At 40.9% G+C, this 27,725-nt stretch overlaps 1 protein-coding gene across 3 annotated transcripts in view; it reads right to left on the bottom strand.

Moving 5' to 3' along the window:
- FGF12 (fibroblast growth factor 12) overlaps positions 1–27,725 on the bottom strand; it is a 614,102-nt gene that overhangs the window by 298,113 nt on the left and 288,264 nt on the right. The window contains exon 1 of one of the 3 annotated variants that reach the window (XM_066347561.1): positions 8,005–8,938. The exons of the other annotated variants lie outside the window; for them this stretch is intronic. Within the exon in view, the coding sequence (XP_066203658.1) occupies positions 8,005–8,203 (199 nt within the window). The 5' untranslated portion in view covers positions 8,204–8,938. Of the gene's footprint in view, positions 1–8,004; positions 8,939–27,725 lie in introns of those variants that run through there. 3 annotated transcript variants of the gene reach the window in all.

Here is a 27,725-nt window from a genome sequence, read left to right as displayed (position 1 = left end):
TTTTTTTAAATATTTATTAAAAATAATAATGTACAGTATGGTGGCTATTGTTAATACTGTATACTGTACATATTTCAAAATTGCTAAGATAGATCTTAAAAGTTCTCTTCACAAGAAAATATCTGTAACTCTGTGGTGATGGTTATTAACTAGACTTATTATAATCCTTTTTGCAATATATACAAATATCAAATTCCTTTACTGTATACCTGAAACTAATATATTATGTCCATTATATATCAATTAAAAACTATAAGCCCATTAAATATTCACATAAATAGCATGTTTTAATGAAACAAAATGTTTTATTGTCCAAAACAAACAAAAAATATGAGTAAGTAGCCTATATGTTTGCAAATCTTTTTAATGTCTGACTTAATAGAAATCAGCTAAAAGTGAAGTGGTTTCCAGGGGGAGGGGGATGCTGGGGAAAGGGTAGAAAGGAATAAAGAGGGACAAATACACAGTATGGAAAATGGTTTGACGTTGGGTGATGGGTATACAACATAATCAACAGCTCACATGCTGTAGAAATGTTTGCCTGAAACCTATACACTCTTATTGATCAATGTCACCCTTTTAAATTTAATTTTCTAAATAAAATTTTAAAAAAAGAAACCAGCTGAATTCTCTAGTCTACTTCTGCATTTAATCTCTTCCTATATGTTGTTTTGGTTAAAGTATGAAAAAATAACCTGATACATGGTTGAAATGGGAAAGAATTTCAGATGATTATGGGATATATCATAGAGTTTCTGGAAAAGTCCAATGAACACTTATGAATGAAAAAGGCAAATAATTAGTATTATTATTGAATGCTATTATGAAAATAGTTTTGACCTTGTCACACTGAAAGATTTGCAAATTGCTCTGAGGGCCTCTGTACCACACTTTGAGATCTAACTGCCAGCCCAGACTGATGCCCTCGAAGCCTTAAGATTCCTTTGCTTCTACTCTGGCTCCCTTGCAATTCATTCTTCTCTCCAAAGCCATTGCATCCATTTAAAAATGCAAGTCATATTATATCACCCCCTACTTCTAACTCTTTGGATCCTGGATTAAAATACAAAACCCCTAATGTCACACAACTTTGCCCTTGACAATCTTTCCAACATCACTGTAGCCTTTGCTCTTTTTAGTCAAACTATACTTCAGCTTCTTCAGAAGCACTTAACTCCCACCCTGGCCAGGTGGCTCAGTGGATAGCATGTCATCCTAGCACACCAAGGTTGCAGGTTTGATTCCTGGTCAGGGCACATACAAGAAGCAACCAATGAGTGCACAACTAAGTGGAACTAGTTGATGCTTCTCTCACACTCTCTCTCTCCCCACCTCCTTCCTCACTCTTTTTCTCTCACTCTCTGAAATCAATAGAAAACAATTTTTAAAAAGCACTAAACTCCTCACTTGATCTTTGTGCAGATTGTTTTTTTCTTTCTTGAACATTCTTCCATCCTCTTTGCCTGCCTCATCCTTCAGAACTCAGCTTAAATAACTTCCTCGTGTGATTTATAAAATACATATATTTGGTCTTCATTTTTGTTTCTGGCACAGAGCTCTTAAAAACCCTTGGAATTTCCTACGTGATGAGAGTAGTAGGATGTCTTCATTATGTTAACGAGGTGCTTTTTGGACCAAAACTAAGGACTACCCCATCCCCCTGTTGGCATTGTATGCTAGACAAACTTTTATTCAGACGGACATTTCCTGAATAAAATCTCGAGATAATATCTTCAGTTTAGAAACCAGCAAATTGAGGCTCAAAGATATTAAGAAACTTGCCTAATGTTCTTACAAATTCTATTTCCAAAATTAAGTATACACCAAAATCTGTGTACGTAATTGCTCAACTATACTGTTAAACAGTTACCTAAAAAGGGAGGGAGGGAGGGAGGGAGGGAGGGAGAGAAAGAGAGAGAGAGAGAGAGAGAGAGAGAGAGAGAGAGAGAGAGAAAGAAAGAGGAAGGAAGGAAGGAAGGAAGGAAGGAAGGAAGGAAGGAAGGAAGGAAGGAAGGAAGGAAGGAAGGAAGGAAGGAAGGAAGGAAGGAAGGAAGGAAGGAAGGAAGGAAGGAAGGAAGGAAGGAAGGAAGGAAGGAAGGAAGGAAGGAAGGAAGGAAGGAAGGAAGGAAGGAAGGCTAAATGCTACAGGGTTCTCCTGACTTTGTATTAACCTCTTTATAACTGAAAAACATCTGAAGCAGTTGTTTATGTTTCCAGTCAGGAAAGTCTACCCCTCTGGACCCAAGTCTCCCAGCGAGTGCTTAGGTGCCCCAAGTGGCAGCCTTGATATCTGCCAGGCTCCTGGCATGCAGAGGGCTATCCCAGCCTGGGACCTGCACGTAATAACATAGCTTCGGGACTGCTTCTTCAGTTCTGGCCTGAAGACCTCCATCAGTCTTTCCCCTTCCCCCTCCACCTCATTAGAGACCCTCCCTGGAGGCTCTAGATCAGACAACAGCACAGCAAACGTGTCATCACGCTCCACAGTTCCTTGAACTTTCAACTGGATTCACCCCAACAACGATTTTCCAGCTCTGAATCACATTGAGTTACTCAGATTCAGCCTTCTTAGCTAAAGGGGATGAAAGATAAAGATAGATGATCTGCAGTGTTATTAACCAATATCATCATCATAAATTTTAAAAAGAAAATAAATGAGTAAAATATCAATATAATTCTAAAACAAACAAAAACATAAAAAATAAAAAAGAGGCAAAAGTTGTGAAGAAATTGTAGATCCTGAAGTCCTATACTAGTTAGTTGTTATATTGAAGTTATTATTATATATATTATTAATTTATAGATATTTTGCATCTGAGGCTCCTCCTTTTCAGAGATGCTTAGAAGGTGGTTTCAGAATTAGAGTCCTTAGGTCTTCCTTTGGACAACAAGTAAAGCTCTACAGTACAATGGGTAGAAATATAATCCAAAAATGTAGTATATTGCGAGGGCCCCTATGTTTAATGAGGCTGTCTTTGACAGTCTTCGTAAAATATATAATGATTCTAGAAGAAAAGTCAATACAAATATACATTATGATGAAGCACCCAAAGGAAGAAAAAATAATTATTAAATTTTTCAAACCACATCAACAAAGTATGCAATTTCCATGCATAAATATGCTCTCACCTAGAACAAAAGCAATGTGGCATGATCCTAGCAAGCCCAGTATTCTTGAAAACATAATTTTGTGACACAAAGCTTTACTTTCTAAAGATGTTTCAAAATATTCTTGCTTTCTCAGATACAAAGATTGCCTCATTTCCTGCAAATTATTTTTCTAATTTTGTTCAAGAATATTAACTTCATTTAAACTTTAAAGTCTTAATCCTAAATTATGGCTTGATGAGATCTCTGTGGGATGAAAGAAATTAAGAGATCACAGTACCTGCTATTTTACAATGTTCTTACAATCAAAATTTGTTGATAAAAATGCACTGCTGTAAAAAAGAAAGGATTAAAAAAACCACACATACAAAATATCAGTTTAAACCCTAAGATGGCTTTTTTTTTTTTTTTAACAGACATCAACCCAAATATCATTTAATTAGGCTGATTTTATAGTTCAGACATGAGTCATACTTTTAAAATATATAATAAAGGTGTGTTTCATTCATGCAAAATATCTCTTGTCATATTAATCTATACTTGAGGTGTAATGAAAATTATTTCAATTTATACAAATCTGATTTATATTCCATAGACCATGTGAGTAAGCATCATTTCCCCCTTTTCAACAGCTCTCTTATTGAAGTTTCAATTTTCTGTGATGTGTGTGATAGTGAAAAGTTGAATGAGTGTGCTATTAAATACTAACTATACATCTACCAAAACTAGTTGGAAGAATATTGAAATATTTTGAATAACCATAACTTTGGTTAGTAGAGACAGTTCAGAAAAATAGACAATAAAAACAATAAAATTTAGTAAAAATTATCATCACTTCTTTGTTTTATTGTATCCACTCAGTGTAAACTTACTACATCGTTTTGAAAAAGGGGGGGGGGCACACAAAAAACAAATACTTCAATTCTGAAAAATATCTAATTTCCTTAAGCAAGGCATTTTCCCTCATTGCTGATTTTTTTAATGTCCTGGTTTGAGGGGAGACATTAAATTTCATAGGAAAATAATAAAAACACAAAATCATTTCAAATACATAGGTTTAGGTTTATCTGGTTCCTCTGAACTTTCCAGAGTCACTCATTTGAAAACTGGAAGAGTGATATTGGATGACCTCCAAGGTTCATGGCCACTCCAACATTCAGAGAGTCTGTAAACACCTTTCCCTTCTCATTGTGAATGCTATCCATCACCTGTAGTAACTTCTAAGTCAAAACATAAATACTTTGGAAGTCAATCACTTACACAGGTGTTTCTATTCAAAAGTAAAACAAACGTCATAAATGAATAAGCCGTGTAATTCACAAGGATGTACTAACGGCCTAGATATATAGCAAATTAAGGGGTATCAACATGTAAGCAAATATTCTGAGCAGGTCTGGCTCATACAGGTATTTCATATAAATAATGACTCAAATAATGATCATAAGAACGCTTCTTTCTTTGTTAGAAAGTGCATAAAGAGAAATGTTCTATGCATAAAGAACATAAAAATGTTCTTTTTTATGGTTCAAGAATCTCAGCCAACTTGCCAGTTTAAGGTCTCCAACACTTCATTTCCAAAGAGCTGTAGCCCACCCAATGTCTCAGGGGATAACTAGTTCTCTGCCATGTTTATGTATGTCTCCAATATTAGATTTACTTCAATAATGCATGTTAGCTATAGGATAATCATTTCAGAATCCAATTGCCTGACGTTAGCCTATGCCTCCTTCTACCAGCTACCCCCTTTATGCTTCCCTAGTCCTATTCTAATTACAAAATAATTATAACAAGAATCCCTAATGGTAAAAACATAAAAATACACAAAATTATTTATATCCTTTGAGGGAGAACACCTAGTTCTTCATATTACTTTTTTTCTGTGTTGTGTTGCAAAGAGCACAGGCAAGAAAAACCCATTTGATCTAGTTCTAATTCCAAATTTGCCAAAATATAGCTGTGTAACCTTGTACCAAACCACCAACTCTGATTCTAGGATTTCTCACCTAACCAAGAGTTTTGCTGCACAATCCCAGGATAAGTCATCACATTGTGCTCTGAGGATAGCATTCATAAAGTATCTGATCTAAACCATGGCCCTGTAACTGGATAATGAGAGGGCAACCCTGCCAGTTCTCATATTTTCATTCTGCAATATCATCATTTTGAAATCTGAGACCTTCACTGTGTAATATCAGTATTCCCATTGCGTTTATAAAGTTTCAATATTATACATATCAAAACGTGGTGAGCTAAGACAGGCAATTGAGAGATACTAAATGTGTCAGACTGGAAATCAGAAATACAACCGTGGCCTTTCCCACTCAATACTTGGCTTACTTTCACTGCCTCTGCCTCACTCCCTGGAAAGTCTGGGCAAAGGAATGTGCCCACTTTACCACTTGTGACTCAGTGTAGAGTTCAGAGGATGTGGCTTAGAAGGGTTAGTGAGTTCAATCAAGAATAACTCAAATACTAAATGAACAAAACATCAAAGTGCTTATAAAACAGATTCCCTCAAATAGTAGTTTTTCTTTTTGGTGCTTAGCAACTTTCTCCCAATCCAGTTAAAGAATCCTCTTTGAAATGGAGATGTGGAAGTTGTTACCTTCCTATAAATAGGCTCATCCCATGCTATGTGAATCACAGTTGCTGACAGCAAATCAACAGATTATTTGGCTTTGTTAGTTATGATAATAGCAAACTATTATCTTTCCAAAAAGCTTTTCTATACCCGACACTCCCATTCTTCTAAGCTAAGCTTTAGCAAACTGAAGTCCCTGGTGTACAGACACTGGCATGTTGCCCTTGCATTGGGCCTGTCTTAACAGGTATTGTCAATTTTCTGCCAGATTATTACTGTGACACTTCAACTAAAGCAAGTCACCAGTCAGAATTCTCTCTGCCAAGATGTACACTAAGGAGATGAAAAAGAGGAGCGGGTTAAATGAATATTGAAGAGAACAATAAACTCAGCAATTCTCTCAAATTCTTTATTTTCTAATGAGAGGCTAAGGAAAGGGCCACAGGAAGCAATTTCCCTATGCAAAATTCAGCCATGCAAACAGCGTATCTGCAAATCAACTTCAGCAAAGTACAGGTGACTTTTAACTTTTACATTTAAAAATATAATCCACTTATTTTATTTCTTTGTTTTGAACTGAGGAGGTTGAGTAGAATCTATTCACAAATACCATATAATTATCTTCACTAGAATACAAGAACATTCTTCAGAGACTGAGATATAAGAGTCACATTGAATTCAGAGGCTTGAATTTCCTTGTAGACTACATAAACCCTAAGGGAAGATGGCCCCCAAATGATCACTGCACAATACCAGGGATTTTATTTTACACTACTGTAAATTATTTACAGTGCAGAGATAACTCTAGTTTTTGCATAAATCTTTACCTTATGAATAAACAGGTTATATTAATTGGATGCAAAATAGCAGAGACTTCAGTAGCTCTTGCCCTGGGATCTTAATGATTTTTGTTTACTCCTGAAATTTACTATTTTATTAATATCACAGTATAAAAGAATGAGCCCACTATGAAGGAAGGAAATGATGTCATGAAAACCCAGTGGAAAGATGAGATGAGATAGCTTCTTCACAAGACTTAATCCCAAATTTCTAAACTCATTCTGAGCCCCAATTCTCCAAACTTTCCAAGTGTGTTTTCCTCACCCCAATGACCCTAGCCCATATGCCTCATTCCTGGAAAACAGGAGAACATCACAGAGTTGTAAGGATGCCAGCCTAAACTAGTCAACTAATTGCAGAATGTCAGCTTTCTTTCTAGAGAGTATTTCCTTTCAGTCATCCACAGTCAAGACAAAATATCTGTAGATTGCAGATGAGTCTGCTGGTCACACCGAGAGGATCGATAATGTCTGGTGGAAGCACAATTCCGCTGTCATTCTCTCAAACTGGGACACTGGCCTGGCTTGAGCTGGGAATAATCACTCTGAAACTCAAGAGCTCCAATTTCCCTTTGTAAACAGACACACATTCTAGACCAGCCATTTGAATCAAGGGCCAAATAAGAGAATCATCTTCAGAAAGGCCATGCCAAGAAAATCTCTAATAAGTCTAAAGTTTTCTTTATCCTCCCTGAAGCCAAACTGCAGATGCTATGTTTTTCCCTTACTGTCCCAAAAGTACCCGTGAGTGTCAAAGGATGGGTGGGAGTAACAGGACAGAAAAGTGAATGAACAGAGCCCTTGGAAACCAGGAGAGCAGTTGGAGGTAGAGCATAGAAAAAGGAGTTCTATGTAAAAGGAAGTGAAAGGGCATGTGAGAAAATGGGTCCCTGAGAAATTGATAGGAAGATCTGCACAATGTAATACCATGTGTTGCTGGAGGAAGAGTTAGAGAAAGAGAATAGATTTAAGTTTGGTGTCTAGTAAGTGTATCATGCGTCAAGAACTATGCTAAATATTGTAAAAAGATATAGGGAGAAAGGTTTTATTTGAATTTAGGTCCTCAGTAGGTAATACAAGCACTGGATGGATGGATGGATGGATGGATGGATGGATGGATGGATGGATGGATGGACAGACCGATGGTTGCATGAATGGAAGAGAGAATGAATGAAGTGGTCAATGCCCTCAAGGACTCTACAAGCTATATGGGAGTAGAAGAATCTATGCACATAACTCTTGTCCTAGTCAAAGGGTAGTTACATCAAAGTATAAAGTGTTTTCCTGAATATGAGACAGGAAGCTGATAAATAACAGAGGGTGACTGAAAGGGAGATGTCTGAAAATTAAGAAAGACGGGGCCCGAATGGAAGGGGAGACCTTGGTTCCTTTCAGTGGGTGCTCCCAGGTGTTTTGCGGAAGGGGAGGAGGAAGTCAGCTTCTGGGGCGCGCCCTGCCCCCGGGGCTTCTACTAACCTGGTCTCCGTCTCACTGGCCTCTTGCGGCCGCTGCAGAAGCGCACCTTGCTGAATACCCCGAGGACGTGCCTCTCACACAGGGAGCGTCCGTCTTTGCTGGGGCTGGAGCGGCGCTTGGAGGCCGACACCCGGTCGCTGTTGGACTCTCTTGCCTGTCGCTTCTGCCGGATCAAGGAGCTGGCTATAGCCGCAGCCATAGCTGCTCGGCGAGGGCCACAGGCCCGGGCTCCACCGCGCCCTCGGGATCGCTCTCCGCCGGGGCGAGGGCAGGACCTCGGCGGCCGGGAGGGACAGGGCAGGCGCGGGAGGCAGTGCTAATATTTGAAAAGGTTGCAGTTCCGAAAATCCGGCACCCACAAGGTAAATCAGAGTCTAGGCGGCGGCGACAAAATGTGTGAAAATCCAGATGTAAACTTCCCCAACCGCTGTCGGCGGGGGCAGGTCGCTCCCAAACCTTCTTGTCAACTAGACTCTTACCCCAAATTTGCACCCCAAGGCGATAGGTGTCCAAGGGGCAGTGGGCAGTTTGGTCACACTGCCTTCGGAGTACCAAGTGGAAGGGAAAGAAGAATGTCCAAAACAACAAGCCGTACCCCTTTAGAGAGGCGCAAGCGTTGTAAGGTGTCCAAAGTATCTATCTACACATCCATCATATAGAACCCGTTTGCACAGCAGAGTCTGGACCGAGGCGGGTAGGATGCCCCCCGCAGAAAACACTAAAAAGTGAATAAAACGTTCCTTTAGAGAACATGTCACCAACCGCAGGAGACAGGAGAGGAAGGCAGCAATTTAACTCCCTGCGGCCCGCGGTCCCGAGATTAGGAGGTCCTTCCGGGCTAGGTGAGGTCTAAGGAGCGCAGCGCGCCGCCGCTGTTCTCGGCTCAGAGGCGCCAAGTGGGAGCGGCTGCAGAGCCGGGGTCGGGGCGCGGGGTGGCGACAGCTGTTTACAGCTGCGGTGAGCGCAACTCCCCGGCCAGCAGCACCAGCGAGAGCAGGAGGCAGAGGAGGAGGGAGGGAAGGGGGACTCGGGAGGAGGAGGGAGGGAGATCCTCGAGGGCTAAGCACCCCTTAGGGAGAAACCCCCGGAAGGCAGGCGCAGGGGATCCGGGGCGCCGAGAGCAGGTGCTCTTTCTCTTTCCTCTTGCTTTCTGGCACGAGACGGGCACAGTTGGTGATTATTTAGGGAATCCTAAATCTGGAATGACTCAGTAGTTTAAATAAGCCCCCTCAAAAGGCAACGATGCCGAAGGTGTCCGCTCCAGCTCGGCGCCCACACGGCTTTCACTGGAGCTCCCCGCCAGGGTCCGCCGGAGCTGCAGCACAGAGCCGTCTCCGAGCGGCAGAGAGGGAGCAAAGGAAGCAGGGGGCGCCCTGGCGTGCCCAGGATCAGGTCATCTCCGCGCTGACCGGCCCCCCGGGTCCGCGCTGCCCGCCAGTCGGTAGATCACAGGCGAATCAGATGGGGATTACCCGGAGGACGCGAGGCCGATCATTCAGTCCTGCACGGCCCATCCCAGCTGAGGAAGGAAGTAACCAGCGCGCTGCGAACACCCGCGTGTCCGCTCGGGTGGGGCGGGGGCTGGCTGCGGGCGACGTCGGCTAGAGGTGGTTGCAGATCCAGGCCGGAGCTGCCCACCATGGTCTGGCGCCAGGGGCGCAGGAGAGGCCCTGGGACCGCCTGGGGCGACTGCGGGGAGGTGGCTAGCGTCCAACCTGGGTCCTTGGAGCCGGACGCAGACTCTGGGGCCCCACCGGCCAGGAGGCAGGTGCGGGCTGCTGCCAACTCGCCCAACTTGCGCGGGTGGCCGCTCAGAGCCGCGGGCTATCCGGATGCCCTCCTTAGCCAACCCAGGCCCCGGAGGGGACTCTCAGGGTGGATTCCCATTCATGGGCTGAGGGTCTGGGCGCGTAGAACTGAACCAGCTCCTGTGTGCTGTCACCAAGCCGGATCTGTTCACTGGGCTGGAGCGCTAGCTCCGTAGGAAACTCCAGGCGCCGACGCCGCTGCCGAGGCGGTGGTGGGACCAAGAGCGGGTGGCGGTGGGAGTACCTCCGGCACTCTGGGCCCTCCTCCGTAGAGCTCCGGAGCGCCCAGGTGGGGCCAGGTAGGGGCCGGCTCCCAGAGCGCAGGAAGAGCCCGGTGCTTAAGTCCTCCTCCCCTCCCTTGCGCACTGCTCCCAGACTCCTTTCTCCTCTTTCCAGTCACCCCGCTCCCCCTTCTCTGTCTTCTGTCTCTCCCCTTTTCTTTTCTCTACGCAATCCTACGTGATTGAGGTTTGGATGAGAAATTCTCAGGCAGAGCAAGAGAACTGCAGCTCGGGTCTGCTCTGTCCAGTCCCTCCCCCAGGAGAAAACAGTACCATAAGCTGGTTGAAGGATCCTGAGTGTGCCCAGAAGCGGTTTGGAGTGGCGCGAGGCTTAGAGAAGGCAATCCACCTTCTCTCCAATAATCTGGAGCAGGTAGAATCCTCTAGGAAGGAAGGCAGTGGACTCTGAAGAAATTACCAGCCTCTTGGACGCTCAGGTTGGCCCCCAGGTTTAGCTCATTCTGGAACAGGAAAAGTGTATCCACTTCCTTTAAACTCAGATTTCTTGGTTCTATCTGGAAAGCTGCACAACAGGCTCGATCCCTACAAGGAGGGAGTAAGTGAGCACCTTGCACAGGGAAGAATGGAGGGAAGGTGACAGGGTGACTGTGGGCAAGGACAGTCCACTCTGGCTCCGGAGTGCAATCAGGTCTCCAGGAGTGCTGTGATGACTGCTGTATGCTAGGGAGGCTCAGCAGAGAAGATAATGTCACCCAGATTAAAATGCAGCAAGAAAGGCTTTGGAAATGCAAAAAAGGAGTAATCACCTTCCATTCATGCCAAGGTCTAGAAGTGGCTATCAGTGATCTTTACACTTTCTAAAACTTGTCTTTAAATATCCCTAATGCCTACCCTTCACAGACATCTGGCTAAGTGTCAGGATAGTACCCAAGGTTTAAGTGGATGATTTCCATGCAGAAACAAGTGTATGTGGGAAACACCGTAGTAGAAGGCAAGGAAAATGCAGACACTGGAACTACTGAAAATGGATGTGGGACCCAGAGAGGCTCCAGAAACAATCTAGATGTGGCCACAAACCTGTGAACCTAGCAGAAATTCACTTAGGCAATGAGGATTGCGGTTTGTAAGGTTGTTTAGACCAGGCACTATGTCAAAGAACCCTACTGTGTCTGGGGGCCTGAACCTTTCATGCTACCACTGGTCATAACACAGGCAGACAGGGTTTGTGGGGCAGACAGCCAGAGGATGATCAAATAGCAAGGTGCGCGAGAGGGGGGAATTCCAATTGTCCTTGGGGAACACACATCCCCTGCAGCAGTTCAGTGTGGCTGCATTAGAATAAAGAACTCAGGACTTAACAATACAGAACAAAACAGGTGAATTCATTTTCAAAAGTGCATCTAGATAGGGCAAAGGAATCATCACTTAAAGTCAAGGCAACACTACACCAGTTAGACAGATATCCACGTTCCACAAATAAAATTACTTTCTTTCCTTGGCTACCAGAATTCGTGTCTCTTTCTTGACGAAGGCAGGCACAGACAATACTAACTGACTTTGGGGGCTCCCTGCCTTTTTTTTTAGTTCAACACCAAAAAGAAAAACTCAGCTACGGTAAGGAATTTAGAGAAATGGGCAGGAGGTGGGTGTCCAGTGAGGCCTTGAGAAAAATTAATGCATACCATTCTTCTGAGTTGCTTTTTAAAATCCAGATTCCTGATGTTTTCTCAGAACGTGAAGGAAAAATCTCTATGAGTAGAACCCAGGAATTTGAGTTTTTTAACAAGTTCTTCAGGTGTCAAAGGCGTAAATAATAGAAGAGAGAAATAAACTCAGACTTCAAAATCCAACACATTTTCTCCAAAATTGCAGTCTCCCACTCCCCTCTACTCAAAAAAAAAAAAAAAAAAAAAGCCTGAAAAAAGGATTGTGTTCTCTAATATTTGAGTGTGTAGGTGTTTTGCTGTGAGTGTATGAGAAAGAAGGCTGTTTTTATGCAGAAGGTAACAAATGTAGCAGTCATAAGATAGAAGAGGGGGAAGATGAAAAAGCAGGTAACAGTGGCTGTTTGAAGTTCTCCTCTCTGACTTGAAATGACAGCCTCAAGTTAGGCATTTAAGGAACAAAATAACAAATGCCAGCTTTCTGAAAGCGATATCATTCCTGTTTTTAGATCTTTATTAAAGGAATATGGTGATTAGACAACAAAGACTTCACTTGTTCTTTTGTGTTCCTACAGGTCTTGTCAGTGTGCTTTTTAGCCATTTAGCCCCTCAAGTCTTCATTAGCATCATTTACTCCATTTCCCCAATGAGAAAAGAGGCAAGCATAGGGAAATTTGAGAAATTATATAGGACGTATGTATAGGGTCATTGAGATTATAAACAATACTTAATTTTTTTTGATATCCAGAAATTCATAACTTTTTTCCCTGGGCCACTAATACTAATTCTCATAAGTCTTCCTCCGTGGTTACTAGGACACTTTCAATATCTTTGCATTTTGGGGGTCAGGGATGAGAATCAATCAGCCTACTGATGATTTAGGTAAAACAATAAGGATTATTTTAATAAGCAGTGTTTCAGGGATAACAATACCTTGATTTTTAGGCTATCTTTGCACAACTTGAGAATTTTCCTTTACAATTCTGGAGATATCAAGGGTGGAACTGGTTTTAGTTACTTTGGATAAAGTTGCCAGATAAATACTGAAAAGGTAATTATATAGTTATATTTATATTCCTGACCTTCAGTCAAACAGATAAAACATGACAGTCTTCATCATCTCCTTATTTTAAAATGACAAGCCATGGAACATTTAATAGTCTATCCCTTGTCATAGGCCACGTCTTCCAATTCCCAAATCAAACTATTAGGACCATTGTGGTCATTCATTTGAAACTCTGAACTGAGCACAGATTGCACCCAAGGTTCTGTTCTGGTTACCAAGGGTAACTCTCTACACCTACACATCCTCCTGCCCTCAGCAAGGTTATAGTTCATACCATCATGATCTTGTTTGTTTCCCGTCTTAATCACCCACTAGCTGTATGCTACTGGACAAGTAATTCAATCTCTCCAAAGCCCATCTGCAAAACAGATCAATGAAAATGAAACTAGCTATACCTATCTAAATAGGCTGCTACAGGCTCATAGAGGAGGGATAATAATGTAAAACACACCTTGTGATTCATACACGTTATCATTTACTCCTGGACATAATGCATGGAAAGAAGGCTAGAAATCAACCTGAAATGAAGGATTAACCTTGACATTGTAATGGCAAACAGGATTTTCATTAGTAGAATACTGTCAATGTGCTTGTCTGTTGAGAACACAGAGAAGTGTAACTCTTCCCATACATCATCCCTTATTTCTTTGAGACCAGACCCTGATTCAAAGCTTGGTAAATATGAGTTCACTAGGCTCTCACACAGCAAAGCCTGATGGGCAGACCTTTTCTCCATGAATTTTATCCCATACAGAAACTATCCTTACATTTTCTTTTCTCTACCAGATTGTCAGTTAAAATAGGTCAGCTACAGCCCTGGCCAGTTGGCTCAGCGGTAGAGCGTCGGCCTAGCGTGCGGAGGACCCGGGTTTGATTCCCGGCCAGGGCACACAGGAGAAGCGCCCATTTGCTTCTCCACCCCTCCGCCGCGCTTTCCTCTCTGTCTCTCTCTTCCCCTCCCGCAGCCAAGGCTCCATTGGAGCAAAGATGGCCCGGGCGCTGGGGATGGCTCTGTGGCCTCTGCCTCAGGCGCTAGAGTGGCTCTGGTCCCAATATGGCGACGCCCAGGATGGGCAGAGCATCGCCCCCTGGTGGGCAGAGCATTGCCCCTGGTGGGCGTGCCGGGTGGATCCTGGTAGGGCGCATGCGGGAGTCTGTCTGACTGTCTCTCCCTGTTTCCAGCTTCAGAAAAAAAATGAAAAAAAAAAAAAAAAGAAAAAAATAAAATAAAATAGGTCAGCTACAGCACAATTACTTTCTAATAATTTTTTAATTCATTTCTACAACAAATTTATTTATGGTGCTTATTCGACAGTTCAACGATTGAATTACTACATGTTACATATGTCTCTGGTTTTGTCATCTCTCAAACTAAAAGACAAATGACTTAACTCTTCTTTATAACACACATTAAGAGTGGTATCCTTTTTGCCCAAGTAGAGAAATTATCAATGTCTCAGAGAATGTTTTCTTTGCTAAGAAATAAAAGATATAACTAATATAGCCAAGGCTAAGCTCCCTGCACAGTTCTAAGTGCACTGCAGTTAGAAACACATAGAATCTTTACAACAAGCCTTATGAGGTAAGTTCTGACATTATCCTCATTTTATAAATGAAGAAACTGGGGCACAGAGAGGTTAAATTGCTTTATCAAGGTCACCCAGTTAAGAATTGGTGGAGTTCAAATATAATCTGTGTAATTTACTTCCAGAGCTTTCCTTTTATCCTCTATGTTACATTTGAAAGAAACCAATGTTTTGCTACCCTAAAACTATCTTTAAGGATATTGATTTTAAGCTAACGGAAGACTCAGAAAGAACATTTTCCCCTTTTCTTCCCCCTTTCTGCCCAAGAGCTGCTCCAGGAAGAAAATTTTAGCATATTCCCCTTAGCCTAAATGGAGTTCAGTATGGTCGATGGGAAGGCTCCAAGCAGGGCTCTGTTAGTTTGGTCGCCCATGACCCACTGTTTCTGGATTGCCTAGCAGTAATTGGTTTTCCTACTCTCAGCTACACCTAAATTACTCATTTTCACTTTTGAAATTTGAGAACTTGTTCTCCTTCTTTTCTCATTTTCCCCAAATAACAGACATACCCAATTTTGCCTGTTTTTGGAATTTTCATGCTTATGTGACTTCTCTGTGCACATGTATTAAAATTTTATTTTCTCCTGTTAATCTGTTTTTGCTAGCTGGAAGAACTTAGCAGGTAGAAAGAAAAGTACTTTTTTGCCCCCCCCCCCCCACTGTACGTCAATGAAAAATGGTATCATGAACAATTATAATCATGTAATTAAATTATAAAATAAGAATGGAATTACATTTGTATTTATACAGTATTGACTGTTTAGTAACCATCTTCTCATATATTATCTCACTGAGATTCTCAACAACTTGGTGAGTAAAGTTGAGATAATAAAGTCTTGGTTTTACAGAAAAACCAAGACTTCAAAATGGGATGCAATTTCCCAAGGTCACAAAACGGATGAGTGAAGACCAATGAGTTTAATCCAGGCTTTCTGACCTCAGTGTCTTTCATATCCTAACTGAGATGGCATAGAGAAAAAAATGGAAACATTACCCTCTCATTCACTACCCTCCAGTGCTTTCCTACAGGGTTTCCCATTCAGGGGTCGTCAAACTTTTTATAAAAACCGCCCACTTTTGCAGTGCTGGTCAACCTGGTCCCTACCGGTGCAACCAAACAGCGCCATGATTGGCCCGTCATGAAAGCTGGAACGCCCACTAGTGGGCGGTAGGGACCAGGTCTTGCACGTGAAAGGGGATCCTTTGGTTCTGAGAGGGAGACCTCTAAACATTTTCCTTCTTAGTTCAGTCATTCTGAAAACTATAGGGAAGCTAAATAAAAAATGAATTAGAGAAGTTTAAGATAGGATAAAATTGCATTTCCTCCATTCCCATTCCTAAAAGATGTGCACTGGTTTGGATTGAACCACATGGTTGCTACTTGGTAATGCTCCTTCCCAGATAGTTTGAGGATGTTAGAAAACTTGCCTCAACTGACTTAGCCCTTTTATGATTTCCACTATCACGGATCCAGCGAAAAGCCTTTTTTGTAGAAGAGACATATGGTTAGAAGATTCCCATTAGAATGTAAAACCCAAAAGAGCAGGAAGATTGTCTATTTTGTTTACTTTTCCAACTCCACCACCTAAAATAGCATTTAGTATATAGCAGATGTTCAATAAGTACTTGAATGAATTTATTCATCCATCCACCCTTTTAAAATATTTTAAAATGAAAACATTTATTCTAATATCAAAGAAGCAAACTCAGTTCTCGTGGATAGCCTCCACATTTCTAATTAGATCATTTTGTTTTATTAACACCTCTAAAACTATCTGCCTTAATTTAATCCAGCCATTAAAATCTGATAGCCTAAGAGGGTACATGGTACCTAGATTTATACTCTGAGCAGTGCCCATCATTCATATTTAGGCCTATAGTTTCAGGTTTGATCCTTCTTTCTCTCTCTTTCTGTCTCTCATACATATACACATTCACACACACACACACACAAAAAAAAAATGAATACAAAAATAAGGAAAAGACATCAGAATGAGTAATCGATTTTTATTGTATCTGAATATGGTCAAAATGACCTTAAATGATTTGATAATTTAACATTCTTGTTGCCACCCATCTTTTTGAGCTAGTTTCTTCATGGACCATTCCTAGTTGCTCTCATTTCTAATTTTAGACTCTAAAATTTCAGGGAATAGATTTTGTGGAAATAGCATTCCCTTAGAGCACCCAGCACATGACGGGCACTCAAATCGTAACACTAAAATTGTAGTAAATTTATATTTTTGTCCTCTGTATGCACAGAGATCTGGGTACCGTGAATATAATTAGAGAATGACCCTGCCAATTCTGTGATCACAGGTAGTTGATAGGGAGTAAAATTTTACTGCAACTAACTGAAAAATATACAAAGTGGTTAGTGAAAACTGTCAGGGGAGTAAAATGGGAATTTGAATAAGGTGACCAATAAGGCCATTTCTACTCCTGGGTTTCTAGAATTCTCTAAAAATGCTATGTAAAGTAGAATGCATGTGCAATCTAGAGTAAAATAATTTTTTCCTTGTATAAAGTTATTGAGTCTTTCAGAGCCTAAGTGTATTTGCCTGTAAACTGAATACTATAGGCGACATAGGTTGATTAGAATAATGTATTGAAAAGATAGCATTGGCCTTTGAAACAAGAAAAAGTATGATCAAATTAATAAATAAATGAATGGTAGATGAGTAAATGGGTGGATGGATGGATGAAATATAGTGTCTTTCATCTAGAAATCTCTAAATTCTCCTTGTTAGGCTAAGCAGAATACCACAAAACAAATAAAAACTATTTGGCAAGCTTTCCTTCAGAATACTGGGGAGGCAAACAAGAAAATAGTTAATAATTCCAGGGTAGTGAATAAAAGCACTTCGTAAAGTTTTGTCATTTGCTTAACATTTTAACATAAAACATCCCACCATACCTAATTTTATACAGTTATCCAGCATACACAACAGGAAGTCAAGGGGACATTGGTGTAGATGGCTGTGTGTCTATGAAATCTAAACCAGGATGGATGGATGGATGGATAGTGGATGGATAATAGATAGATAGATAGATAGATAGATAGATAGATAGATAGATAGATAATTGATTGATAAATAGATATGAATACATATTTCACTGCTCAGATATCCAGAAAGGGATAAGATTACTTATAAGAATAGTTCTTTAAAGAGTATTCAGAGCAAGAAGGAATTATATTTTGATAATGTTTTGGACAGGATATTAGTATTTAAACTTGAAGTGTCAGCTAAAGGGGACATCATGAGGTCTTCAGCTCATACTAGATAATGTATTCTCATTTAATCAACTAAAGGCTTTAAAAGAATAAGTTAGAAAATTGTCTCTGGTTGGTCGGATATGCTAAGACAACAGCAATGGAGAAGAGGTTGCGAGAAGGAATAGAGTAGGAAAGAGAAGGCACCTGAGATTGATTAGGCACCTCCAAAGCACCAGGCACAGTACTGGGCTCTATACATAACACCTCCAGAAGCCAACATTGTTATTCACAGGGACAATGAGAAAAAAAAAATTAAAGGTCAGAAAGGTTAATTAGTTGTCTGAAGCATGGTGTGAGTCAAGAACTGAAATCCAGTTTAGGTGACTCCAAATCCAAAGCTCTTTGCATGAGTACTTTTTAGTGATCCACAATATAAATTTATAAGGAAATCATTTATATTACTGAACTGTTAAAAAGGCTAAGATAGCCCATGAGTTAAAGCCATCCAGAATCTAAGTCAGCAGCATCATGCTACTGTTCCCCAGGGACCACAGCCTCATTTGAAGACCTAGTTTAATAAGCAGAGGCAGGAAAAGAGAAACTGAGGAAAGTGATGTCTATCTTCAAGTGTCTGACCATTCCTTATTGCTAAAAAATGAGGTATCCTGTTGTCTAGATGCAAACCTGGATCCGGTTAAGCAGTGATATATAAGGAAGTGCAGACCAACCGTGAAAGAAACTGCTTCACACAATGGGGAAGTGAGTTGCCCCTTATCACTGATATTCAAGTCAAGATCAGAAGCAATGGGAAGGGAGGAGGCCCCCCAGAGCTGAGCAGGCTATTCTATAAAACGGTTACAGTCAGCACTGCTAGGGTGGAGAAAGAATCAAATCACCATACACTGCATCCAAAGCAATACTTAGCAAAACTTTATTTTTTTAAGGAAGTAAAAAGGTAAGGATGAATAAATGATGAAACTGATTGCTGGTTGAACAAAACAAAAGCAGAATGGAGGAAGATCCAAGGAGACTGGCAAGGAAAGCGTACTTAGCTATCCCTGCGGGGAAAGTGCAGGGCTAACACTTCTTTTGTATGGTGTCAACGTGTGTTGCAAAGGCTGACACAGCTGATTAAAGGGTTTACTTCTGTATGAACAGTTGAAACGCTAAGTGATAATATTTCTCTGAGCTGTGGCATTCTAGAGTGAGGAAAAGAAAACATATGAACCTATTAAAATGTAAGTAAGGAAAGCTCCTCAGGCAAGTCCCTAGGGTTTAATCAAAACCACAGTGGATTCTGTGGAGGATGGTCTTTGACCTTCCCGATTCCTGTGGAGGAAAGGTCCCATATTGAGGTAAGAGACTTGAAAGTAACCAAAGCTAATGAGCTTAAAGGCGAGCAGAGAACCAGAGGAAAATGGTTAGGAGGGCAAAGAACTATGAGCTCTAGGATGGTGCCCCAAATAGAAGGACTTCTGTTGGTGAAATGTGGCTCATAATGGAGTGTGAAAAGCAAATGCTCCCATCGGCTGAGGCTGCAGCTGCCTGCACATCTACCATAGCTTTTCTCAGGAATCACAGAGAACTCTGAAGACTCAATTTATGGTGGAACAAAGGAAATATTTAAATCTATGTACACATTCACAGTTTTTAACATTGACTTTGTTTTTTAGAAAGAAAAATAATCACAAATTTGGAAAACTCAAAAACCAATTTGAAAAAAACATGATAAACTGCGAAAAATTCTTACAAAATGACTTCTCAACAAAATGTTCCAAAGCACAATGAGGAAGATAAAGAGGTATTAGATGGACAATTAACACTTGTCACATTTGTGAAGCTAGGAATTCTGAAAGGCAGCCATCCTGTTTCCTGCTTGACAATTTTTAACTTACTGTATAGACAGTATAATCTTCAAAACTGGAGAGAGAAATGGCTCACTATGAGACATTTCTGAGAAGAAGGTTGCATGTCCATGGAGAGGTCGTTTAACCTCTCTGTGCATCAGCTTTACTCATTTACCAAATGAGAAAATTTTAAAAGAATAACGGATGATCTAAACAGAGTGAGGCAAATGTAGGCTTACAGCTGTTTGTATGGAAAATAATACAATAGTTAAAAAACAGTAATACAAAAATAAACTCTGTTTCACATGCTCACAATTATAAACCTTCTTTTGCCCCACCCTGTATGTTTGAAGTCCTCTAATGGAAGGTTACTTTTGGAAAGGTCCTGAAACCAAGAGTGACATTTAGTTTTAGGTTTTCTAAACAAGTAAAAAAGTACATAATCTAAGTACACAAACTGTTTTCAATGTGACCACTTACTTGAAAAAGAAGTAGCTGTAGCAAAGACTGTCATGAGAACAAATGACTCTAATCCCAGAAATACTCTCTGAAGCTGTTAAATTCTTCCAATTTTAGTTCAGTCTGGGTCCCTCTCTCTCTGAGTGGTGATGGATGGTCTGTTAGTTGTAGAGATGGCATAAAACAAATGCTGTTTCCATCATATGAAGATTTCAGAAGTGTATGGTGTTTTTCGGTGTGCAATGTCTTAGGTGACTGTTAATAGGTAGTTTTATAATAATTTAGATCAAGGAAAGAAATAATTCTACAGGGAGGAGAGTCAATAGAGCAATATGTTCCAAATAGACCTACTCTGAGACTGAGCTCAAATTTCATTCCCATGCTAGTTACTCAATATGGAATTTCATCTCCATTTTCTCATTCTTACACTGAGATAAATGAGACGAATGTTAAGGTCACCCACCTCTTTAATATTCTACGGTTCTATTATGCTCACTAACATCATGTTATCTAAATAACTCAAACTAGGACATTCCTTTTTCTCTTTCTCCTAATTTCAGAGTAGTTAAGTGAAGTAAAAAGAGTGACTGGTTATCCTTCACCTCCTGGCCCATGACTACATGCCTTCAGTCCCTGGAAGAACAAAACACAACTGTTGTCTTTTACCACAAAGCACTACTCTACAACTCTAGATAAAGGCAATAATAATTCAAGCAAATATTTTTTGAGTCCTAATGATTTACTGGGAACTGGTCTAACTACTTTATATGTATCAAGGTGTTTAATTCTCACAACAACCTTATGAAGAAGGTATTATTACTATCAGTTAGGAAACAGAGGAACAAAAAGTTAAGCCATTTGGCAAAGGTTATAAGCCAGTAAAGGGTGTGACCGGGATTGGAACACAGGAGGTCTGGATCTGGCCTCTCACTAATAGATCAGTCACCTCCCAGTTATGTGGTGCTGGTGGTAGAGGGTTCTCTGATGGTGATAATGATGATTGTTGCCACCCTTCTTATTGTCCTCCATGAAAAGAAAAGGCATAGCTGGGAAGAGTATAAAGCCTAGAAAATCTAACATAAAAAATGCTCTCAACTTAAAAGAGGTTGGGAGCTGGCCCATGCTTTCTCCTTCCAGAGAGCTGAGGATATGCATGAACTGAGAAATTAGATTGAGAAAAAGTAACATTACACCTTATGATCTAAGTGTTTTCTTTTTTTTTTTTTTTTTTTTAATTTAATTTTTTTTCCATTTTTCTGAAGCTGGAAACAGGGAGAGACAGTCAGACAGACTCCCGCATGCGCCCGACCGGGATCCACCCGGCACGCCCACCAGGGGCGATGCTCTGCCCACCAGGGGGCGATGCTCTGCCCATCCTGGGCGTCGCCATGTTGCGACCAGAGCCACTCTAGCGCCTGAGGCAGAGGCCACAGAGCCATCCCCAGCGCCCGGGCCATCTCTGCTCCAATGGAGCCTCGGCTGCGGGAGGGGAAGAGAGAGACAGAGAGGAAAGCACGGCGGAGGGGTGGAGAAGCAAATGGGCGCTTCTCCTGTGTGCTCTGGCCGGGAATCGAACCCGGGTCCTCCGCACGCTAGGCCGACGCTCTACCGCTGAGCCAACCGGCCAGGGCTTCTTTTTCTTTTTATTTCTTTCTTTATTGATTGATTGATTGATTGATTGATTGATTGATTTCGGCGAGTGACAAAAGGAGGAACAGACAGACAAGAACATCACTGTATGTGCCCTGACAGAGAATTGAACCGGGCACATACATTGTGCTTCTGGATAATGCTCTGACCAACCGAGCAATCTGGCCAGGGTGATGTTTTTTAAATTATTTAATCCTCACAATAATCCTGTGAGATAAGCATAAGAGAGATGATTATTATACTATTAACAGAACAAAACAATGAAACAGGAGTATATTCAGTTAGTCAGGACTTAAGTGTATAGACTTCCAAAGGGAAGTCCTTGTCCACACTATCACATCGGTTCTACTGACTCTTTCCAGGCCGGACAGTTTCCTCTGAACCACTGAACAAAGACTTCTTCCTTCTATATCTTTCCTTATTGCTCAGCCCAAAATTTTACTCTGGGTCAGATGCTGGCAGATCTGTGCTTGCTCAGAATGTTTTACCAGGATTTATGGTATGGGCCGTCTTTGTCAGACAGAACACTAACCATCCAATATCACATCGTTGTCCTGCAATCATCAAAAAGTAATCCTCAATACTGACATCCCTATGAGTTTATAATCCTAACTGAACCCTGTGCAGACAGCATCTCACTTCTTCCTTGAAAACTGCAAGCAAGACTTATTCTGCTTCTGAAGCAGAATCAAGCCTAAATGTGTGTTTTACTAATTTCCTTCTTTGTTAGAGAGCCCCCAGTTGCATAATCTGTGTAATTTAAATGTGTATGGCTTTGCTAATCAATTCTCCTAGAGCCAGTAAAATGTAGGTAAGACTAAAAGAGAATTATACTGGCGGTATTGATAAAATGCCAACCTCTGATTTTCTTTTTAGAGTATTCAGCTTTAGGGAGCCACTGTATTAGTATGTATCTAGAAGAGCAATTTAAGACAGCATTAAGTCACTAAGTTCTGGGGTTTTGCCTTTTAATGCATAACTGCTGTTTGCTTATTGAAGGAGCCTTGGCAAACAGCTTAACTCTTTGCTTTTCTTTTCTTTTCTTTCTTTCCTTCTTTCTTTCTTTCTTTATTTTTTTTTATTTTCTTTCTTCCTTTCTTATTTGTTTGTTTTTGTTATTCTTTAGCATCACTTAAAAAATGAAAGGAGTAGCCTTTCATTACAAAGACTTAGATATGGAACCACTGAACACAAGAACTAGACTGGAAGGAATCCTAGGAAATCACCCAGGCCAATTCCCTTATTTTATGGCTTCTGAAATTGAAGACTGAAAAAGATGTAGCATACCTTAGGTCACACAGTTATTGGTGGCTTAAGCCAAAATACAGCTTGGGCTTTCTTATGCTAAAGTCAGTGGTCTCTCAAGTATGAGATTTGATTTTTTTTGATTAAAGGTTATATTTTAGCCTGACCAGGCGGTGGCACAGTGGATAGAGCATCAGACTGGGATGTGGAAGGATCCAGGTTTGAGATCCCGAGGTCGCCAGATTGAGCGAGGGCTCATTTGGTTTGAGCAAAGCTCACCAGCTTGGACCCAAGGTCACTGGCTCAAGCAAGGATCACGCAGTCTGCTGAAGGCCCAGGGTCAAGGCACATATGAGAAAGCAATCAGTGAAGGACTAAGGTGTCGCAACAAAAAACTGATGATTGATGCTGTTCATCTTTCTCTGTTCCTGTCAGTCTGTCCCTATCTATCCCTCTCTCTGAGTCTGTAAAAAAAAAAAAAATTTAAATTAAATTAAAAATTAAAAAAAGTTATATTTTAGGCTTTGTTTTACAAAAAGACTAACAAATAAAATCATATACATAGAACAAGCTTCTCATTCAGTTCTGACAAACACCACAGGTTATTTATGCATTACTATTATCATATGCCTGATTTACATACGTATAAACAGAAGCTCAGGCTGCCAAGGGGGTGGACCATAGTCACATTCCTGATAAATGATGGCATTTGCACTCTCTCTGTGATCTCCTTAATTTGAAATTCTTTCTTTCTTTCTTTGGATCTTTCCTCACTTCTCTCCTCTTTAAAATTACCTGTTTGGATAAAATAAAATCATTTATAAAATCTTCTTTAAGCAATAATAGTGCCTGCAGTTGGCAGACAAGGTAGGCATTTCTTTTGTTTTTCTTCACTGCCTACTCCCCCTCATCCTCTTTGGTCAACATTATTTTCAAATTAAACAGGATTCTTTAGAACCATAGGGATTGTTCTTACTGGTTTACTGCATAGGAGAAAGGAGTTGTAATTCTCTTTGTAACTACAGATGTGTCATTAAGATACAGAATTCTTTGTGATGCTAATGAGAATTTTCCTCACCAGGTAGTGCTGCTTGCAAAAACATCTGGTGCAGCGTGCCAGGAATACATGTGAGCAGAAAGGCAGGCCACTAATCTCGCCTGAGGATCTTCTCCATCAGGTAATTTCATGGCAGGCACCGCCTTTAATATATGGATAAGATGCTGCAGCATTTTATAGTCACATAAATAATTTCTTTAATTAGTTCACCCCCTGTGCTTCTTTGGCTTCAAAGATTAAATTAAATGCAAAACTTGCAACTCACTGCTGGAGTGTTTATTAGCCTGTAAGTCATCTTTAAAAACAACTACAGCTTAGGGAAATTCAGTGAAGAAATGAATTTGGCTACATCTTAAACATATGTAATTTGAATCACATGCCAGAAGAGAAAAGTCTGTACAGAAACGGCCATGTTTGTTCTCTATAACAATTCACTTCCAGTATATATATGTAAAATTTTGTGTATATATAATTTTATATTATAGAAATATATAAGCCCTGGCTGGTTGGCTCAGTGGTAGAATGTTGGCCTGGTGTGTGGAAGTCCTAGGTTTGATTTCCAGTCAGGGTACACAGGAGAAGCAACCATCTGGTTCTCCACCCATCTCTTACCCCTTCTCTTCCCTTCCTGCAGCCATGGCTCGATTAGTTCAAGCAAGCTGGACCCAGGCACTGAAGATGGCCCCATGGCCTCACCTCAGACACTAAAATAGCTCAGTTGCTGAGCAATGGCCCCAGATGGGCAGAGCATCTCCAAGTTGGGGCTTGCCAGGTGGACCCTGATGAGGGTGCATGCAGGAGTCTGTCTCTCTGCCTCTAACTTAATAAAAAAGAAAGAAAGAAAGAAAGAAAGAAAGAAAGAAAGAAAGAAAGAAAGAAAGAAAGAAAGAAAGAAAGAAAGAAGAGAAAGAGAGAGTGTGAGAGAGAAATAGAAGAAAAGAAAAGAGAAAAGAAAGAGAGAAAAAATTTTTAATTCCTAAGGTAAGGACACTGAAGGAATGAAATATGATCTATTGCCAAATTTTCTACCAAATATTTATTTTCCTTTGCTTCTACAGCTATATTTACCTCTATTTTAATCTATCCATGCATTTTATCTATCCCTCCATTCCTCAGTTAAAGGGCACTTACTACATGCCAAACTGGGAGAAATAAAATAAAACATTGTTTACACCTGCAAAGAACTTACTATCTGGTAGATAAGCCTGATATTTTATAAGATAACATCCACGAGGAAACACATTTCAATGCAAGCTGGGCTCTGGGCAGGAGAAAATACCACTCTTCTCAATTGGAAGAAACCTTGCAAAGTTTCAGAAGAAAGCAACATGAGAACTGCCCAATCAAGGACAAGCAGGATGTGGCCTCCCATAAAAGGAATGAAGAAAGGCCTTCTAATCAGAGAAAAGAGAAGAAACACACAGAAGCGTTTGACATTAGGCAGGCTGTGAAGTCCTCCAGGTCAAAGACTCTATAATTTGTGCATTATTATATCTTATGTGCCAAGCTCAAAGTTAATAAAACTAAATTAATTAAAAACAAAACCATAAATGAATAAGCAGTATTTGAAGAGTATTGATAGCTCACTGGGTTCAGAAAATAAGATGTATTTTCATACTGCAGAAATCAGTTTCCAAAGGAAGTTTGGTAACACATCCCTAGGGAAGCAGATCGATTGCTATGGAATTTGTATTTCATCTTGAAAGTAACAGAGAGATATTTAAAGTTTAAAGGCCCTGGCCAGTTTGCTCAGTGGATAGAGCATCAGCCCAGCGTGCGGATATCCAGGGTTAGATCTGTGGTCAGAGCACACATGAGAAGTGACCATCTGCTTCTCTCCCCCTCCCCCTCCCCCCTTCTCTCTCTTCCCCTCTCACAGCCAGTGGCTCAATTGGTTTGAGCATGGCCCAGGCGCTGAAGATAGCTTAGTTGGTTGGAGCACTGGTCCAGAAACAGGGGCTGCCAGTCAGGGTGCATGTGGGAGTCTGTCTCACTATCTTCCTTCCTCTCAAAAAAAAAGAAAAAGAAAGTTAAAAAAAAAAAAAGACATGGATACAATTTAATCAATAAAGTTTCATAATATTTCATCTTTTAATAAAAGCATCTAACTGGAATAAATGTATTACAACAGAGTTAATAGTAACTAGATTCAATTTATTACATAAAATTAGATTATATTAAACTGAAATTTAATACATTAAAGTTATATGGGAATGGAAGTGTCTTACTATAACTTTCTTATATGGATATAAATAGCATAGAGGGCACATGAAACAAAGCTCTAAGAGACCAAATTCTAAGACATTACACTTCATAAATGTTGTTGAAAAGTCTCACGTGACCACATGTCTGTTTTTATAAGTAGAAAAACAGGTGTCACTATCCAAAGCTTCCCCAGGGACATATATGGAAAATAGTGCAAGATGGATAGTGTAAGAGGTGGATTTAATCCTGTTTCTACCATTAAATTGGCCTCCTAAGACCCTGGGCGCTTCTTCCTTTTTTCTGGTCCCCAGCCCCCTCACCTAGAAAAGAAGTGGGTAGCTTGGGACCCTCCATAATCCGAAGCGCTCTGATGGTCTGTGATTCCAATGAGGGAGTCGGGTTGAGGACCTCAGAAATGACCCTATCGGTGTCCACACTTAGCACAGCAGTAGCTGGTATACTTTGTTAGGTAATGAAACCCACAGTATCTTCTGAGGGAAAGATAATACACCCTCTTATTTATTCGTCTAAGAATTAACAAGTAAAGGGATAAAGTAAAAGATGAGGAAGGAAGCTACACAGATGCTCTGGTCTGAATGTTTGCACCCTCCCACATCAAAATCATATGCTGAAACCAAATGCCCAATGTGATGATATTTAGAGGTGGCATCTTTGGGAGATGATTATAAAAGACACATCAGACAGCATCCCAGACCGTTCCTTCTGCCATGCCTTCTACAACGCACCATCTATGAACTAGGAAGTGTGCTCTCACCAGACAGCAAAAGTGCTGGCTCCTTGAACTTGCACTTCCCAACCTCCAGAATGATGAGAAGTAAATTTCTGTAGTTTGTAAAATTCCCAGTTCTGCTATGGTATTGTTGTTACGGCAACCCAAATAGACTACGACAACTGAAAATATATTAGGCTTCAAATTTAGACATTTGTGTGGCTATTCAAATAAACTATTGATTTTACCCCCAGATAATCCTATTTAGAGGATGGCAATCCAGTATGTATATGAATATCGCTTCTAATTATTCTTTTTTTTTTTTCTTTTTGTATTTTCTGAAGCTGGAAATGGGGAGGCAGTCAGACAGACTCCCGCATGCGCCCGACCGGGATACACCCGGCATGCCCACCGGGGGGCGATGCTCTGCCCATCCGGGGTGTCGCTCTATTGCGACCAGAGCCACTCTAGCGCCTGGGGCAGAGGCCACAGAGCCATCCCCAGTGCCCGGGCCAACTTTTGCTCCAATGGAGCCTTGGCTGCGGGAGGGGAAGAGAGAGACAGAGAGGAAGGAGAGGGGGAGGGATGGAGAAGCAGATGGGCGCCTCTCTTGTGTGCCCTGGCTGGGAATCGAACCCGGGACTTCCGCATGCCAGGCTGACGCTCTACCACTGAGCCAACCGGCCAGGGCTTCTAATTATTCTTAAATTATTTTAGAACTGTAGCCAGGAAAACGTGTGACACAAAAGGAAGATGGCAACACCGCAGTAACTATATTAAAAGCCAAAGAGACAGTGCACACACTTACTTTTATCTTTAGCTATGGTTTAGAGAGAGACACTTACATAAGAAGCCCCAGAATTCAAAAGAACCAAATGTCTCCAGAGCAGAAAAATGTTTGACTTGTACTCAGAATATCAAGTTTAAATTTTACTTTTTTAACTAA

This window comes from Saccopteryx leptura, chromosome 8, assembly GCF_036850995.1.
Source record: "Saccopteryx leptura isolate mSacLep1 chromosome 8, mSacLep1_pri_phased_curated, whole genome shotgun sequence".
In the NCBI taxonomy this organism is placed as follows: Eukaryota; Metazoa; Chordata; class Mammalia; order Chiroptera; family Emballonuridae; genus Saccopteryx; species Saccopteryx leptura.
This window is presented reverse-complemented; position numbering and strand designations above follow the sequence as displayed.